This window comes from Siphateles boraxobius, unplaced genomic scaffold (genome assembly GCF_051911475.1).
Source record: "Siphateles boraxobius isolate OS27281-9 unplaced genomic scaffold, OSU_SipBor_1 93, whole genome shotgun sequence".
Taxonomy (NCBI): Eukaryota; Metazoa; Chordata; class Actinopteri; order Cypriniformes; family Leuciscidae; genus Siphateles; species Siphateles boraxobius.
The window spans coordinates 143597-160983 of record NW_027509223.1 but is presented as its reverse complement, the minus strand read 5'-3'; the positions used below and the strand labels follow the sequence as shown (position 1 = coordinate 160983).

At 39.5% G+C, this 17387-nt stretch overlaps 1 protein-coding gene across 3 annotated transcripts in view; it reads right to left on the bottom strand.

Annotated features, from left to right (window-relative positions):
* Nucleotides 1-17387, bottom strand: part of LOC143733261 (ubiquitin carboxyl-terminal hydrolase 25-like) — a 36938-nt gene that overhangs the window by 6734 nt on the left and 12817 nt on the right. Inside the window, exons 13-24 of one of the 3 annotated variants that reach the window (XM_077224888.1) lie at nucleotides 17127-17291; nucleotides 16820-17043; nucleotides 13621-13691; nucleotides 13301-13529; nucleotides 11687-11914; nucleotides 8127-8266; nucleotides 6043-6210; nucleotides 5369-5464; nucleotides 3099-3277; nucleotides 2096-2174; nucleotides 1447-1526; nucleotides 1041-1164 (exon numbers count right to left, since the gene is read on the bottom strand). In XM_077224888.1, coding sequence (XP_077081003.1) covers nucleotides 1041-1164; nucleotides 1447-1526; nucleotides 2096-2174; nucleotides 3099-3277; nucleotides 5369-5464; nucleotides 6043-6210; nucleotides 8127-8266; nucleotides 11687-11914; nucleotides 13301-13529; nucleotides 13621-13691; nucleotides 16820-17043; nucleotides 17127-17291 — 1783 coding nt within the window. The remainder of the gene's footprint in view (nucleotides 1-1040; nucleotides 1165-1446; nucleotides 1527-2095; nucleotides 2175-3098; nucleotides 3278-5368; nucleotides 5465-6042; nucleotides 6211-8126; nucleotides 8267-11686; nucleotides 11915-13300; nucleotides 13530-13620; nucleotides 13692-16819; nucleotides 17044-17126; nucleotides 17292-17387) is intronic. The other 2 variants (XM_077224889.1, XM_077224890.1) reach the window with 2 other exon arrangements.

Genomic DNA, 17387 nt, shown 5'->3' with positions numbered 1-17387 from the left:
CACATTGTAAATAGTGTAAATGAGCGCAATTTGCAAACTATTATGATAAATTGCAATAATCATGTCTAACGACATCATAACGGACGGCATTGTTACGAAATAATGCGACGTACATGTAACTTTATTGATGTCATCTGGCATTTAGGCTCAGGTAAGCCTAACGCGGTAAGCTACTTTAATATTATAAAGTGCAGAGGTCGTGAGTGCAGATACGCTCTGCGTGAGTGGTGTTTACAACAGTAACGTTAAACACAAGTACTCTACAGCGACTCTAGGGGGCGCTGTTGGACAAAAACGGAAATCCTGCATAGTGCCGCTTTAAACGCTCTTAAACTTCAGAAGCGGTGGCTACTCCTTTCGCCATTCTGCTGGAATTAGCAACTAGCTAGAATACGAAGAAGAAAAAAAATAAAAATAGATCGCAATACATTAGCTATGTCCATGTTAGCAGTATTTCAAATGAAAGTGAGCAAAGGTAAACAGCACAGCTTGAGATGAAGTCAAGGCCTATGCAGCGCTCGCAAAAGGTAAAACAAGGACAACGACGTGCTTCCCGCTAATGTGTTTACACACTGAGCGCAGTGTGCTTCCTATTCCAGGACTGATGACTATATTACGAGCACAATGACCGTGCGGGGGGTCACCGGGTACAGCCGTACCAGACGGGGAGAATGGAAGTCAGAGCAAACTTTTATTACAGATGATTTACAACAGCAACAAATATAAGACTCAACTTTTAGCTTTTAAACCTCATAATGTCATAAAAGTATGAAAAACTTTACCCTAATCGAAAGTTTGACAGGAAATTGAAACAGCATTTTGGACTTAAAATGTTTGCAAAACCACACATAAGCAAACCATTGCCCTTAATGCACTCGAAACTGAAAAGCTAACCAGACTTGTTCCAGTCACTGGCGTTAAAAACAATGTTTGCAGGAAAGCGTGTGCATCATGGTGTTTTAGACTGATCTGAAAGCAGTTTTGGAGCTGTTAGGGGCACAGTTTGATCCGGGTTAAGAGGTGGTGGTTAATTCACTCACTAGCAGGCACTCTCTGCGGTAATGGGCTATCAGGTCTTCATCATGGCCTCTGTATGGGCCTTTCATCAGAAGCTCTTTGTTGTACTGATAGGCGTAGATCAGGTACATCAGCGCTTCCACGTAACTGCAGTAAAGAGAGAAAAGAAAATCTCAATACCTCACAGTACTGATTTGTAATTGAAATATATATATAAGATGACACATTTGCAATAAATAAATAATTAAACGGTTACATGCTAAATGTTTCTTGAAGCAATTACTGTTTTTTGTGGCAAGCTAAAGTTAATAAAACAGAATATGCTGCCATCTAGTGGAGATATTATAAAAAATAAAGGGCTCTGGAAAGGATTTTCATAGACAATGTACATTAAGAGAAAAATAAAGAAATGAATGACTAAAGCATCACCTTTTCTTCAGGAATAATTCTAGGCCGATCAACAGGAACACTGTCGTCTCACGGAAATTCCTGTAATCCTGATGCCACATCTGTGTCCATAAAATGCGCATAAATAACATTATTTTAAAAAGAAAAAGTATAGTTGAAAAGTAGCAAAACATGCAACTTTTACTTCTCAATTTCCCATTATTTGTCCAAGTCTGTCGCAAGTCATTTTAGAAAATCTAAACATATATATATATATATAAAAACATATAAACACATACACACACATATATATATATATATATATATATATATGTGTATGTTTGTATTTATGCTTATGCATGTTTGTGTGTGTATATATACATGCACACTTTATATATATATATATATATATATATATATATATATATATATATATATATATATATAAACATTCTTTTGAATTGGCTATACCCCACAGGATCCTGAACTGGAATTTTAAAGATGAATTCACTAAATTGCAATTTTTCAACAGTCACACAAAAGGCTTATAAAAGAGTCATTAATCCAACAAGTTTTGCGACAAAACATCTGTACATAAATTATTGAACTGAGGTTGTAAACAAGATGCAGAATCATCATTTAATTTAAGCCAGAAACAGAGTCCAAACCTGATTAAGAAAATTTCGCTCACCTCGTATTCCTCCATGTTAACCTCGTCAGGCTTAATGAGTTCCAGTTTAGCACGTGCCACCTTCATGATGCTCTTACACCTGCAGGGAAGAACAGGACGGCCACGTTAGAGCTCAGGCGTGACTTATGAGACGCTCTCAGGAACGAGCTGCGTCCTCTGCCCATGAATCATACTTTATTACACAAAACAAAATGGAAAGATAGTGTCGCATCTGGGGCCAGGCTCACATCAATCTAATTACCTCGCTCAAAATAGAGGAGAAAGAAATCAATTTGCTTATGAATATGGATCACGTTCCTCATCGGAGCGTGCAGTCTGCTCTGGAGACACACGAGACAGTGTAACGAGACAAAAGCCTTTGGGCGGCGCAGACAGGAAGCTGTTTGACAACACAATGATCAGAAACAGCAGTGAGTGCTGTGACAAGCTGATAATCACTCTCGGTGTCAGTCTGGGAGGCTTGAGATGGGACTGGCCTTTGGAATAGGGTTCCCGTCTTCTAAAATCAATCAGTTATCAGTGAGGTGGTTCTGTCAAGCTACGGCATAGTGTGTGGCTATCACTCGTCGATGCTCAACAAACGTGAAATCGTACAAAAGTGAAATCAAAAGGGCATTTCAGAGCCAAGCCTGTTAGAAACAGTGACAGCAAAAGCATTTGGGGAAAAAAGTATGAATTTTTGCGGACAAAAAACAAACAAACTTTTTTTATTCTGTTCAATGTCTTTTTGTATATTTTCCACATCTTTTGCAAAGTTGTAAATGATTACTGAATTTATAAAACACATTTTATAAAGATATTTTAGAGGTGAGCATAACTATGTGGAATCAAGCAAGCACTTAAAAAATCTTAAAAAATAAAATAAACTTCGAATTACCTAGCTATTGTGTTAAATTAAGCAATCAAACCAAGTGTAAAAAAAGCAGTCATTTTATTTTGCACTTGCTTGATTTTGAAAGATATTCTTTGCAGTTTGTAGAGAGATGGTTCATTTAAGTTGTACCTCTCATCAAAGCCAAGGTTTCGGTCCGCGAACTGCATCAGCAGAGTTCTCTCCAGGATCTTCTTGGGCGCCTGGTTGTGTATGAAGTAAACTATGACGTGTTGTAGCCGGTAGTCCCTCTCAGGGGGTGTGTCCTCCTGAGCGAACCTCAGTAAACGAGTGTACTCTACTTTCATCGCCTGTTACAGAGAGAAAGAAGCCGAGAGAGAAAGCGGGAAAGACATAAGAAGGGAGTTTGAGATAGATGTGCATGTTTATAAAATAACTCAAAAAGAAAATAAGTCAATCTTTCCATCTAGGCAAGAAGATAAATAGTGACTGTAGTAATAGCAGTGAAAATACACAGCTGGACATCAGCGAGGACACAAAACAACAGAGGCCTATAGAGACCTGACAAGAAAACAACTCGCACTTACAATCTTAAAGCGATAGTTCACCCAAAAAATGTAAATTCTGTCAGTATTTACTCTCCCTCATGTTGTTCAACCCCGTAAGACCTTCGTTCATCTTCAGAACACGAATTAAGATATTTGTGATTAAATCTGAGAGCTGGATTCCCCAAAAAAACTTTATTAAAGACATCGTTAAAATAGTCCAAGTGACTACAGTGGCTCAATCTTAAGTTTATCAAGCGACGAGAATACTTTTTGTGCGCAAAAACAAACAAAAATAGCGACTTTATTTCAACTATTGATTTCCTTCTCTGTGGGCGTCGAGTGAGTTCACTAGTGTAACAGCGCAGCGCTTCTGTGTTGTACGTCACACGGATCACACACATGACCAGCGTCGGCCAATAGTGAGCCTACGTGTGACGTAGCTCTACGCTATCACACTACGCTAACTGACTCGACGCCCACAGAGAAGGAAATGAATAGTTGAAATAAAGTCGTTATTTTTGTTTGTTTTTGCCCACAAAAAGTATTCTCGTCGCTTAAGATTGAGCCACTGTAGTCACTTGGACTATTTTAACGATGTCTTTAATAACTTTTCGGGGAACAAGTGTCAATCCCTTAGAAGCCTATGGAGGAGTGATCCAGCTCTCAGATTTAATCACAAATATCTTAATTTGTGTTCCGAAGATGAACGAAGGTCTTACGGGGTTGAACAACATGAGGGAGAGTAAATACTGACAGAACTTACATTTTTGGGTGAACTATCCCTTTAAATTATTTAAATGGAATCGTCTTTAAATGCACAGATTTTAAATAGTACTCACTGTATTTTGCTATGTTGTGTAAAGTACATAATAATGCATTATCTAAGATGACAAAACTCTTCACAACACACATCAGCCATTGACAGCAGATGATGACAGCACTGCACAGTACACTGACCGCAGGAAACTACTGCACTAGCTCAGGATCATCATTTAGAAATTTCAGTAGCTTACCCGAATGGCACAGTGTGACACGAAGCATAATGCAATGACATGAGATTTAGCATTTAACTAATTTAAGTGTAAGGGAAGTTGCTACATTTATTATAAAATAATTAATAAATCTTATAACAAATATGAATTATTAAAAGGGGCTATATGTAAAATGTTTCCTATATCAATCACTTTTTTATTGCAAATCTGTGAACATCTTGTAATAAAACTTAAAAAACGAGACCTTCCCCGACTTCCTAGGTTGTCTATGAAAACCTGTGGACTGATTTTTATATGAAAGATTTCAGACGTTTTTGCAAGGAGATTCAAAAGGATGTGACGTTTACTGCAGTTCACTTAACAGCCACCGGGTGTCACTAACAACTCTACATATAGTCCCTTTAAATAATATAAAAAAAACAAATATTTAGTAAATGTATAAAATGATTTAGTATAAATAATTATTACATAAATATTTTAATTATATTACAAATTAATTGCTGAACCCAACAAAAACAAAATCATCTTACAAATTACTATTTTAAGTTTTCTACTTAAAACAGTATGCTTATCACCTAGATAAAATAAATTAATCACGAATAATTTACATGGAATTATACATTGGTATCGATACTGATGAAATGACACTAGTGTGTTGATCCAATCTTGTGTGTCAGCATCCCCCACAGAACCTCATCAGCAAAACTACACACACTTCTCTATTTACAGTGGATGAGTAATATAAGAACCTCATTTGCATATTAAAACAGGAAGCAGAAAGTTTTTACATAGCCTGCAGTGTAAAAAGGAGATCACAGAGATAATGATATGCTCAGGGAGAGGGGGTGTGGTCAGGGCTAATGAGATGCACAGGGGGTGTGGCATGCAGCAGGTCATGTACCTTGAAGAACGCTGCTTCAGGCCCACACTTGTCATAAACACTCCTGGATTTGCCAATGGCCATTATGATACCCTGCATGTTTGGGGTCATCATCGCCTGCCCAAGGAGGGAAGGTTATTACTACACCGGCCACGCCTCCAAAACTCTCATTGGGCAGTCCGCATGCCAATCACAACACAGCTCAGCCACCAGCGAATGAACTCAAGTCAACCCATTGAAGTAAATTAATTAGCTTAGTACAGAAAAGCTAATTCGATATCATGCCCACAGCATTTTAGGATGATAAAACATTCAAAACTGAATCATCATGCAGGTTAATGTGTCTTTTGCTTCTTTAAATCAGTTATGAACGGCAAAGTGAGCCGTGTAGATGTTAAATAAAAATAAACAGCACAATGATCTGAAGCTCCTGCTACATGCTTCACGAAGAAAGAAAAAAAAATCAGGCAAAATGGAAGGATATTCTAGTCTGTAAGATTTTACAGGGGGCTAAATTAGATGTTTGGGAGTCCTGTGGGAGTAAATTGCAAATTTTAGTTGTTTGGGAGTCTTGTGGGAGTAAATTGCAAAAATACTAATCGGAAAAGGGTTTGGCAAGCCAGAGCAGGTTGTGAAAGGGATGCTGGGATTTTTTGGGCAGCACTCTCATGACCAAACGCCTCCAGGAACTCTACCTCATCATCATAACCTCCCTCCTTCGACTGAATGACGAAGGTTCCTACATTAGGAATGGCCACCTCCACCACCCGCTGCGGCGCGGGCGGACAGGAGGCGGAGTCGTCCTGCTCAGGGTCAGGGGGAGGGCAGGGGTCAGGGGTCACCTCGCTGTCGGGATGAGATGACTGAGACAAAGAGAGAGAGAGGAAAAAAAGTAGCTCGCCGCAAAAGAATGTGGGCCAGAAGAACTGAGAAAGCATGTACTTGTGAGGAAACTAATCCAGTCTTTCTTGATACAAAGTGAGTTTATATATATAAAGGAGAACATGTTTGATACAAACTGCCCTAGTCTGAATCAGACTTGTTACTTTAAAGGGATAGTTCACCCAAAAATAAAAGTAATCAGTAATTACTCTCCCTCATGTTGTTCAACCCCAAGCGACGAGAATACTTGTTGTGCGCAAAAAAAAACAAAAATAACGACTTTATTTCAACTATTGATTTCCTTCTCTGTGGGTGTCGAGTGAGTTCACTAGTGTAACAGCGCAGCGCTTCTGTGTTGTACGTCACACACATCACACACATGACCAGCGTCGGCCAATAACGAGCCTACGCGTGACGTAGCACTACGCTATCACACTACGCTAACTCACTCGACGCCCACAGAGAAGGAAATCAGTAGTTGAAATAAAGTCGTTATTTTTGTTTGTTTTTGCGCACAAAAAGTATTCTCGTCGCTTGATAAACTTAAGATTGAGTCACTGTAGTCACTTGGACTATTGTAACGATGTCTTTAATAACTTTTCGGGGAACAAGTGTCAATCCCTTAGAAGCCTATGGAGGAGTGATCCAGCTCTCAGATTTAATCACAAATATCTTAATTCGTGTTCCGAAGATGAACGAAGGTCTTACGGGGTTGAACAACATGAGGGAGAGTAATTGAGAGTAAATGGGTGAACTATCCCTTTAAAGCTAAAGTGTGACGTTTCTACACCACAGTCTGTCTATACACACCCTCTCCCGCAGACTCAATCGTAAGCACAGCTGTCAATCATGACGTTACACTCCGTTTTTATAGTATTAAATAACTAAAACCAAACATACATCAGCGTGATAAGAAATACCCAAAATGACAGAAACCATCTTTGGGGAAAAATGATTTTAAGTGTAATTGGATATTTTATTTTGGCTCGCATCCCATTCGAATACATGGAGAGGGTGGGGTTTATGACCTATACTGCAGCCAACCACCAGGGGGAGATTTAAATGATTTGGCTTCACTTTTCAGGACCACTAGTGTCACCAAACTGAATTGGGATAATATTTGTGATTAGCTGAGCAAACCAGTAGCTCTGCCCCAACAGTTTTGCTTGTTCAGGGAAATCTTTTAAATCTTTAGTAGTTTTATCCAAAGAGACTTAACACTGAGGAGAACAATAGACGCAATAATCAAACTATGGCTGTGTCTCATTTCAAATGCCCTCCAGAGGTCGCATTTGTAACCTGCTTATGTCTCAATTCAGAAAGGAACCAAAGCAAGGAAGAAATTACAGTAATTTACGCCTCATCAATTTTATTAATGCTTAATTTATCTGAAATGAGACATGCTCTGACATATTTGGTAACGCATGCAATCTTCAGAGGGCACAGCCTTCGAAACGAGACCTCTTATGAATCAATTAGTTGTATCTGCATATTAAACTTAGATATGAAAGTACTTGAGCGTAGAAAATAATTACACATTCAGATGGAAAGAATGACATTCATTCAGCAAAGTGTGAATGCAACACAACATGGATCAAGAGATTTTTTTGGATATTTGAGTGATCAGAGCCGAATACCCAAAGTCCAACATGTTCATAAGACAGGGAAAAAAAAGCAGAAACAGCACAAGATGAAAACTAACACATCCTTGCCCTTCTTGAAAACTAAACCCACACAATTCAGACCTAGTGCCATGACTTCACATAGACACATGTAGACATGAATGTTTGCCCAACATCCAACTAGAAAAGAGCACTTTCTAAACACACCGTGTTTGGTCTCCAGAAGCATCTGAAGGACCCAGATCTGGTTTATCAAGTGTTTGTGTGTGTCTTACTGTGTTGAGCAGGGCCTCTGGACTCTTCTCATCGAGCTCAGCTGCGGCTTTGCTGATGGCTCTCTGCGTGTCCTCCTGCAGGTGTTTGGAGTCTCCGGTGGGCGACTGCTGCTCCATGTACTCGGGGTCATGCTGAGGGGCTGTTGAGGAAGCAGAGAATGAGTTTCCTTGAGTTAAAGATGGCTGTCTCAGACAGTATGGCCCTGTCCCAATACTCACACTAAGGCCCCATCCACACTACTGTGTTTTAGTTTAGAAAACGAATACGATCTCCGTCCATACCAGCGTTTTAGAATTGATCTCAGTCCACATTAAAACGACTGAAAACGCGGATCACTTGACCATTCACCTACACTGGGTGTGCGTGTGCCGGTGTAAACTGGAATTAGATTGACTATTGCTCAGATTTCGCTGAGGTTGATAAGTGCTGATTTGGACATTCGAAATTTTTCACACCATTCCTCAGGAACCACAACTTCATTGATAAAATTATCCCACCATGCGCTGGTTCTTCCCGGCTTAACCCAAAACTGACGCTCCATGTACGGTCGATACCGCCGCTGCACACGGGAACTGTCACAGATCGCTGGAATAATAGCTTGCCTCCGGCACATGTAGGCAGTTATAGCATTGTAAAATGCAGAATTAACTTGCACTAGCGTAACTGGTAGTCCAGGCTGTTGTTGTATGTTTTCTTCCGTTGTATGACACCCAATCAGAGAGCCGAGCGTGAGCCTCTGCGTCATCGTTTCTAAAGTCCTCCGTTTTGACCCGTCTTCACTAAAACGCCCTCCGGAGATTCAAAACGCAAAACGGGGTCGGCAGCGCTTCTAAACTTCTCTGTTTTAGGTCTTCGTTCTTGTCGTTTTTTAGTCTGGACGGGAGGTGCAAAAGTAGCAAAAGGTCTCCGTTTCTAAACTAAAAAGTAGTAGTGTGGATGGGGCCTTAGGGTCCTGTAACACCTGCCACATTTCGGTTGAATCGCACTACAGTTCGTTTTCCCCCTTGGTGCGGTTCGTTTGGGCAGGTGTGAAAGCAGCAATCGCACTCGGGTGCGCACCAAAAGCGGACCAAATAAGCGTACCGAGACCTCCTCGAAGTAGTGATCTTGGTACGCTTTCAAGCGAACTCTGGAGCGGTTCGTTTGTGGTGAGAACGTGATCCGACCTCGAACAGACCCAACTGCCAAAGAACTGCGCATTTTTGGACTAAACCAGCTGCCGTAGTCAAACAAAATGATTTAGATTGTCAATAGCGCTCCCTTTAAGCCATGACTGACTTACCGCGTTCTGCACCCTCACTAAAATCTCATCATAAACACTGAAGTTGTCCGCACTGCACCGTGAATCTCTTATTTATATCGCATCTAGACTTTGTTGTTTATGGGGGGATTTGCGAAAGGATAAAGCTTGTGCTGATTCTGAACGTACATTGTGAGCGAATTCTCTGCATGTCTGCCGGATTTTCCTCTTCGTTTACTTCCGGGATTTCTGTTGGAATTTTCCCGCATGTTAATTCTGACCATTTTAAGTGCAGTTGTGGAAATATGGTCAAGACACATCTGGCCAATGAGTGATGTGGATGTTGTCACGTGACTGCATTTTGGTGCGTTTCATCAACTGATTAGGACCAGAGCAATCAGTGTGGTGTGAAAAGGAACCGAAACGCCTGAAAATGATACAAAGTATAATTTTTCACCCTTAGTCCGGACCAAATGAACCGAAGTACAGGTGTGAAAGCACCCTAAGCCCTAAGGTCTTCCTCGAAGTGGACACTTAAAAGTGCACTTAGCGGAGTAAAGCGAAGAGCAGAATTGGGACAGTTTTGCACACGTCACTATCTACATCACTTCTGTTTGTAATGAAGCCCTTACTTTCAAATAACAGACTTGTCTGCTCATGTTATGGCCATGTTCACTTATCCCTGGCCAAATGCATTTCTGTGCCCGGTGAATAGCCTGTCATTCACGATAAAAGCAGTTTGTTGCCATCAAGTAATACATTTATTTGTATAGCGCTTTTCATAGTAGGTTACTTCAAGAGCAGAGGAGAAAGGCCACGAAATTTTAAAATACTACTTTTATTGTGTCACGAAATGTAGTTTTAAGAGTTTTTCAGTCAAGAATGTAGTTGTTTAAAGCTCAAATCTGTGGTTTATTTATAAAGATAGCGCCTATTTAAAAATTGAATCTGAAGTTTTCGGAGTTGTGAGATCCAGGCGATCACCGGGCGCTCAGCGCTCATGTAACCCGCCTTAACTCGGCTAGTCCTTCCAACGTTTGCCAGGCACTAAAGCGATTACCCATAAAACACGGCTTTGAACCAATCGGATTGCTTGGGTCCTAAGCTGGGACCCAATATTTCCGTGGTTTCACTTCACCACACCGGCTTCCTTTTTCTTCAGAGTTTTCCCGCTGCCGACCAGCACCATAGCAACCGTTTTGCTCCCCAATTATTTAGCTCTTCAAAACATCACGACACTACAAGGATTCTGGGTAATAGCCCATAGCAAAGTGAGGTCTGATGCGCACTTGCGAAAGGGGTGCATTAAAGGATTAGCTCACCTCAAAATGAAGATTTCCTAATAATTTACTCACCCCAATGCCATCCAAGATATCCATGTCTTTCTTTCCTCAGTGGAGGAGAAAATAAGCTTTTGAGGAAAACATTTCTGGATTTTTCTCCGAATAATGGACTTCAATGGCAACCAGTGTTTGAAGTCCAAATCAATGCAGTTTCAAAGGTCTTTGAAGTGCTTCAACGGGCTGTGCACGATCGCAGCGGAGGAGGAGGGGCTTATCTAGTGAAACGATATGTAATTTAAAACAAAAATATATATATATATATATATACTTTTTAACTACAATGGTTTGGATTGAGCTGATCTGCAACGTGCCGGGAACTATGTCATCACGTTGAAAGGTCAAGCTCAAAAAATAAAAGTTTAGGTTTTAAAAGATTTAAACACACAGGATACGCACATGTAAGGAGCATTTTAAACAATAATATGACACAAAGACATAAATATGTCATTCAACATACAATCGAAAATTTGAACTATCCTCCTTCACACGGTGACCTTTCAACGTGATGACGTAGTTCCTGGTGCGTTGCAGATCAGCTCACTTTTCAGTTTTTTTTTTTAAATGACCTATCGTTTCACTAGATAAGACTCTCCTCCTCAGCTGCGATCGTGCACAGCATGTGCTGAAGCACTTCAAAGATCTTTGTAACTGCATTGATTTGGACTTCAAAACGCTGGTTGCCATTGAAGTCCATTATTCAAAGAAAAATCCAGAAATGTTTTTCTCAAAAAACTTATTTTCTCCTCCACTGAGGAAAGAAAGACATGGATATCTTGGATGGCATTGGGGTGAGTAAATTATTAGGAAATTTTCATTTTGAGGTGAACTAATCGCTGATGATGACCCCTGGAGAACACCATTAGAGGATCGGGACACCCTACGGTCTTGCACCCCTTAGCGAGAACGCACATTAGAGGGGCACAAGGGTGGAAGTGCGGATATTGGGACAGGGCTTATGTCCACAGACTCGGCTCACCGGTATTGTCTGGAGGGCAGGGTTCAGTGCTCATGGGCTGGGCGGCCACACTGGCGGCGGCGGCGGCCAGAGCCAGTTTCTCCTGCTGGAGTTTGCGGGCCTGTAGAGCGTCCCACTCCTCCATCTCCCTCTCAAAGAGCTTGTTATCCCCCTCAACATACTCCTTCAGATCAGGAGGGAGCTTGTCCAAGCCGCTGAGCATCTGCCCCGTCTCTTTATCAAACTCCTCTGAGACACACATAAGCAGACAGTCAGCATTTCAAACAACATCCATCTATTTAAATGAGAACATACGTTACCTGCTGTTTTATTAATATAAAGTAAAGTACAATTACAACAGACTATTTGAAACTGATCCCTACACATTAACAACATTTATTTAAAAAAAAAAATTTTTTCTTTAAAAACACCCTAAACAGGATGTTTTGTCACATTTCGTAAACTTCTGGGGACAATTTTGTACCCAAAATACAGCTAAATAAACAAATTATGGAGGACTTTGAGTGGCACTTAAAAATAAGGATTCATTTATTAAATAGAAAATAAAAATGTAATTTTTTTTACCGATAATGTAAATACTCCTCAAACTGACAAATAAATAGACACACCTTAAAGGTGTTCAATGTAGTTAAATGTGAAAAAAAAACACTTTCCAAATTGACAAATAAAAACTATTTAATGTTTAAAATTTAAGTTGTAACAATTAAATAATACACTGATAAGACATTTTGTGAATGTATGCCAAAATGCAAGCCAATCGCTTATCTAAACTCAACTGTCAATGTTTTTTTTAATAATGGCATTGGACATTCACCAATGAATGTTTCAAACTTATTTATTGTATATTTCACTTTTAATCAGTGCTGAGATTTGATTCCTTTATTTTATTTTTTAATTTAAATATTAATTAAATAATTGTTTAAATACATATTTATTTGGAATTTTCAAAAGTATTCTTTTTTTATATTTTTTAATTAATAAATTGGTTCCTTAATTTTATATTTAAATGTCATATTAACACTTTTAGATTTCACTATTTGCTTCCTTAGCTGTGTTGACTCCCCTAGTAAAAAGCTAATATATATATATATATATATATATATATATATAAAATACATTTATTTCATACTAAGTACAGTTCCATTATATTAACATATTTACTGACATATCGCTTGAGACTTATTGATATAAAAATTATAATTAAACTTTATTTGGAGTACTACTTGTACTCATTTCTTAATTTTAAGCATAAAATGTGTTTTAATTTAATATTGATAAGGATTGTATGAACTTTGAATAATATTAACCTTTAAATGCAAGATATTAAAAGTGTACCTAAAGTATACTTGCAATAGTTCCACTTTAGCACAATCAAATATACTTCAGTATATCTTTAGTTGGACCTCAGCATATTTCCGCACAACTAAAGTGTATTAAGTACAAAATTAGTTGTTCAGTATACTAAAAGTACAATTACAGGGTATTCAGTACATAGATATGCAAATGTATAGTATACTTGGCATGAAATAAATGTATTCCAAATACATTTTAGTACATTTATTTTTCACTAGGGTCATTGGATAATCTAAAATTAGCACATGCACATGAGGTTACCTTCAATAAGGAAGGGTTTTTTATCATCGATATACATGAGGCAGTATGCGCTGGCATTGCGATATCCACCGAACGAGTCTCGCACCAGCTCCTCCCAGGACGACTTTGTCACTGAAATGTCATTGTATTTCATCCACTGTCGGTGATGTGGGTCGTAGATGTATGCCCAGTAGTGACCTGCGTTTGCCTGACCCTCGTGGACCAAAACGGCATGCAGCCGGTACGGCACCTAAAACGCAGCATCAAGTACAAGACGAACTCATCTGGGGTCATTTCTGAGATGGATAGAAAACTATCGGAGATCTGAAAAAGCTTCTTACCTGCATCATGGACTTGTCAGAATACATAAGATCGATGGTTCTGTGGATTCTGGATATACTGGCCTGCAGATCTGAGATCAGGGAGAAACATGTACATTTATAAAGCCCAAAGCAACAGGAAATCAGTATGAGCTAGGGCTGGGACAACGCGTCTATAGGCCTGTCACGATAACAAATTTTGCTGGACGATAAATTGTCCAAGAAATTATTGCGATAAACGATAATATTGATCATAAACAATAATGTTGTCGTTCTGAGACCATTTTCATCTAAAATAATGATGATAATGGCATAATAATGCAGGTACACCTTTTCAAACATCAATAAACTTTTATTTCTAAAGACTATTTAAATGAAAAAAAAAAAAAACTAAAAACAATAAAAGCAATGGACTCTGTTAACAAAAAATGCACATGTGTGACTTCCGTTCACACTGAGAATCATATGCATCATATACTGTGTGAGCAAGCGTCTCATATGAGTATTTGCACTAGTTTGTGTATGTGTGTGTGCTCGCGTCTCATATGAGTATGTGCGCGGACAGTTTGTGTGTGTGTGTGCTCGCGTCTCATATGAGTATGTGCTATCTAAATAGGCTCAGTAAAAAAAAAAAAAAATTAAAAAAAACATTCGAAAATCAATGTGTGGCGGTCAGCGTTGATATTGTCATCCAGTCTCTTTGAGAGAGAGAGAGAGAGAGAGAGAGAGAGAGAGAGAGAGAGAGAGAGAGAGAGAGAGAGAGAGAGAGAGAGAGAGAGAGAGAGAGAGAGAGAGAGAGAGAGACAAGGAAAACAAAACAAGCATGCAAATGTAAATTATCGCGGCCGGAAAAATTATCGAGCTAATTTTTTTTATCGTGCGATTTATTGATTTATTGATTATCGCGACAGGCCTACGCGTCTAAGTCAAAAAATTAGTGATGTGTCGTTCATGAACGATTCGTTCATTTTGAACGAATCTTTAGTATGACTCAGGACTACCGAGTTGTCTCAGAGAGTGATTCGTTCATTTTGTGTTGACCGCGCATGCGCATTGCGCAACATATGGGTTCTGAATCTGTACTGGAAACAGAAATGATTAGTTCATCTCTCTCGAGTCTTCGGGTTCAGGACGGGTCCGAGTCTTTCTTTCTTCCTGTCAGTCCATAGAGGCTATGCTGTCAGTACCGGAAAGAGAAATTATTAGTTAATTTTTTCGAGTCTTCGGGTTTGAGTCCTTCGTTCTTTTGTCATGTGACTTGTCACCGTATTGAATAGCCTACTAATACACAACCTTTTTACAAACAAGCACGTAGTTAATGTATAATATAATAGTAGCTAATTAATGTATTAGCATGTACAAGAAACATTCAGAAAAGAGACGGACAGGGACAATAGGCTAATAAGATGGAACTTTTATTTTTCAGATAATGTTTATTGCACATATTTTGTATTTTAATTCCTAAATATAAAACAATATACATTCAGACGCAGTCAATAATACGAATCTAATGTTGTATTTGATGCGAAATAAGCGGTCACGTGACAAAAGAACGAAGGTTTTAAAACCCGAACTCGAGACTCGAAGAAAATGAACTAATCATTTCTCTTTCCGGTACTGACAGCATAGCCTATATGGACTGACTGGAAGAACGAAAGACTCTGACCCGTCCGAACCCGAACTCGAGACTCGAAAGATTATAATAATTTCTCTTTCCGGTGCCGGCCCAGCAGACAGATCCGAGTCAGACACTGGCGAGTCGACAACTAACGTCTCGAGACACGAGAGGAGAAGAACTAACCTGATAAATATGAAGTTGCAAAGGAAAGAACGTCTCGGATCAGGAGTTGAACTAACAGAATCAGACTGCAATAGTCTGAACTTAAGACCCAACAACTAATCAAAATAAAACATTTCGGTTTCTTATAATTTGTCTTTGGCTGCATTACCCTATAGTTTATTTTTATTATTTTTACAAATGTAATCAACATTTTCGTAAATACTAGATGTTTTGGGATATTTAACATGCAAATTTAAATATATTATGCTGAAATGAACGAAATGACTCGAAAAAAGATTCGTTCATTTTGCTGAACGAGACTCAAAGATCCGTAAGGTCAGTAAAATGATCCGAACTTCCCACTAACGTTACTACAAAAAATACGTCGACGCAAAATATGCGCGTCGATTCGTCAGACCCAAAACAAAGATGTCGGCGCCGGAGAGTAGTAGCAACACGAGTGGCTCCTCGGACTATCAGAAGTGCAAGACGGCACGCACTCGTTCCTCTACAGTACACACACACACACACACAACCCACAGAAAAATATGCGTCGGTATCGAGTTCTCTTTCGGGCTTGAACAAACCATAACACACACAAATTATGCCAAACTGTCCGTTTTGTCGAGTGTCCTCATAAGAGCAGTCTTAAATGAGTGAAATAAAGTATTTTATTTTAAAGAGTAAATGACTCACTCAGACCCGGAGCCAGGATGATTATTATACCGGCAGCAATAATCATGAATGAACTCCTCTATCTTTTAACACATCTCCGGCGAACGGCTTCTTCGCGCAAAAGGAAAAAAATGTTACGAAGCGCAGTGAAATGCAGCGACCTGTGGCGTTTCCTGATGGATCGAGGTTGTTCCTTAACTTCATTTTATACTTGCAATTCACACGAGCTCTAAGCGCGTGCGAGACTGCTGCAAGTATGCGCTTATAGCTATTAATGTCGTGTAAAATACATAGAGGACACTGACAACGCGCTGACAAACAGGACCAAGAAGGTAACTTTTAATAAAGTCTCAACTTTCAAATTTGGTCAGTCAAAGAAAATTAAACCGTAAATAGGCCTACTATTTTGTGGCTCTTTAATGCGTCGTGACAGATTGCACTTTTTTTTCACTTTGTTTTCAAGGCTTCAAGGTTTTATTGAATGCTACCTCTGACTAAGAATGCATTACTTTGCACTTGTATACTAGTCTTTTATTTTGGAATTTTAAGAGCGATAAACATATATTGCAATGTTAAGGAATTCATGTTTTTTTTTTCATTCAGATATGTAAATCAACACGTATAAATTGCTATTAGTCAATCAATGTGGAGATAATCGATATCGAATCGGACTGGAAAAATGAATCACTAGATTAATCGTTTAAAAAATAATAGTTTATCCCAGCCCTAGTATGAGCACATGTTTGCATGCGTGCTTGCTTGTACCTCTGGTGTCATTCTCCACCTCGCTCCTCCAGCGGTGCAGACAGCCCTCCAGCACCCGCAGCTCCTCATCTGTGATGTTTCGTGGGGCAGGGTGCATGGGTAGATCCGGCGGCACGCGAGACTGAGTGAATGGTTTATGGATGGAAACCCTTTGCTGCTGCTGAGCCTGCAGACCGGAGCTGGAGCCCTCGGGTGACACAGAGGCATCCGGTTGATCCCCTGCGCTGAAGTCCAAGCAGAAGACACTTGAATATCTCAGAACTATACTAAATAATATTTCCTTTTGTTTTAGTTTTAGAAAACTTGCCTTGCTGGAGGTGGCAGCTGTGCAGTCATGCCACCAGGTGGTGCTGTTGTATCAATGTCTTCCACAGGTGACGTGCACACAGGCTTGCTGGAGGCAAACTCCATGGCATACTGGAGAACATCGGCCAGAGGAAACCGCTTGGGCCCTGAGCCATAGCTCAGATACCTGTCATGGAGAAAGTTTTGAGGGGAAAAACGGATCTCAAATAATAAAAAAAGCTGGTTGTTCATAGACCGACAGCAGAAATATGAAAAAAGAAAG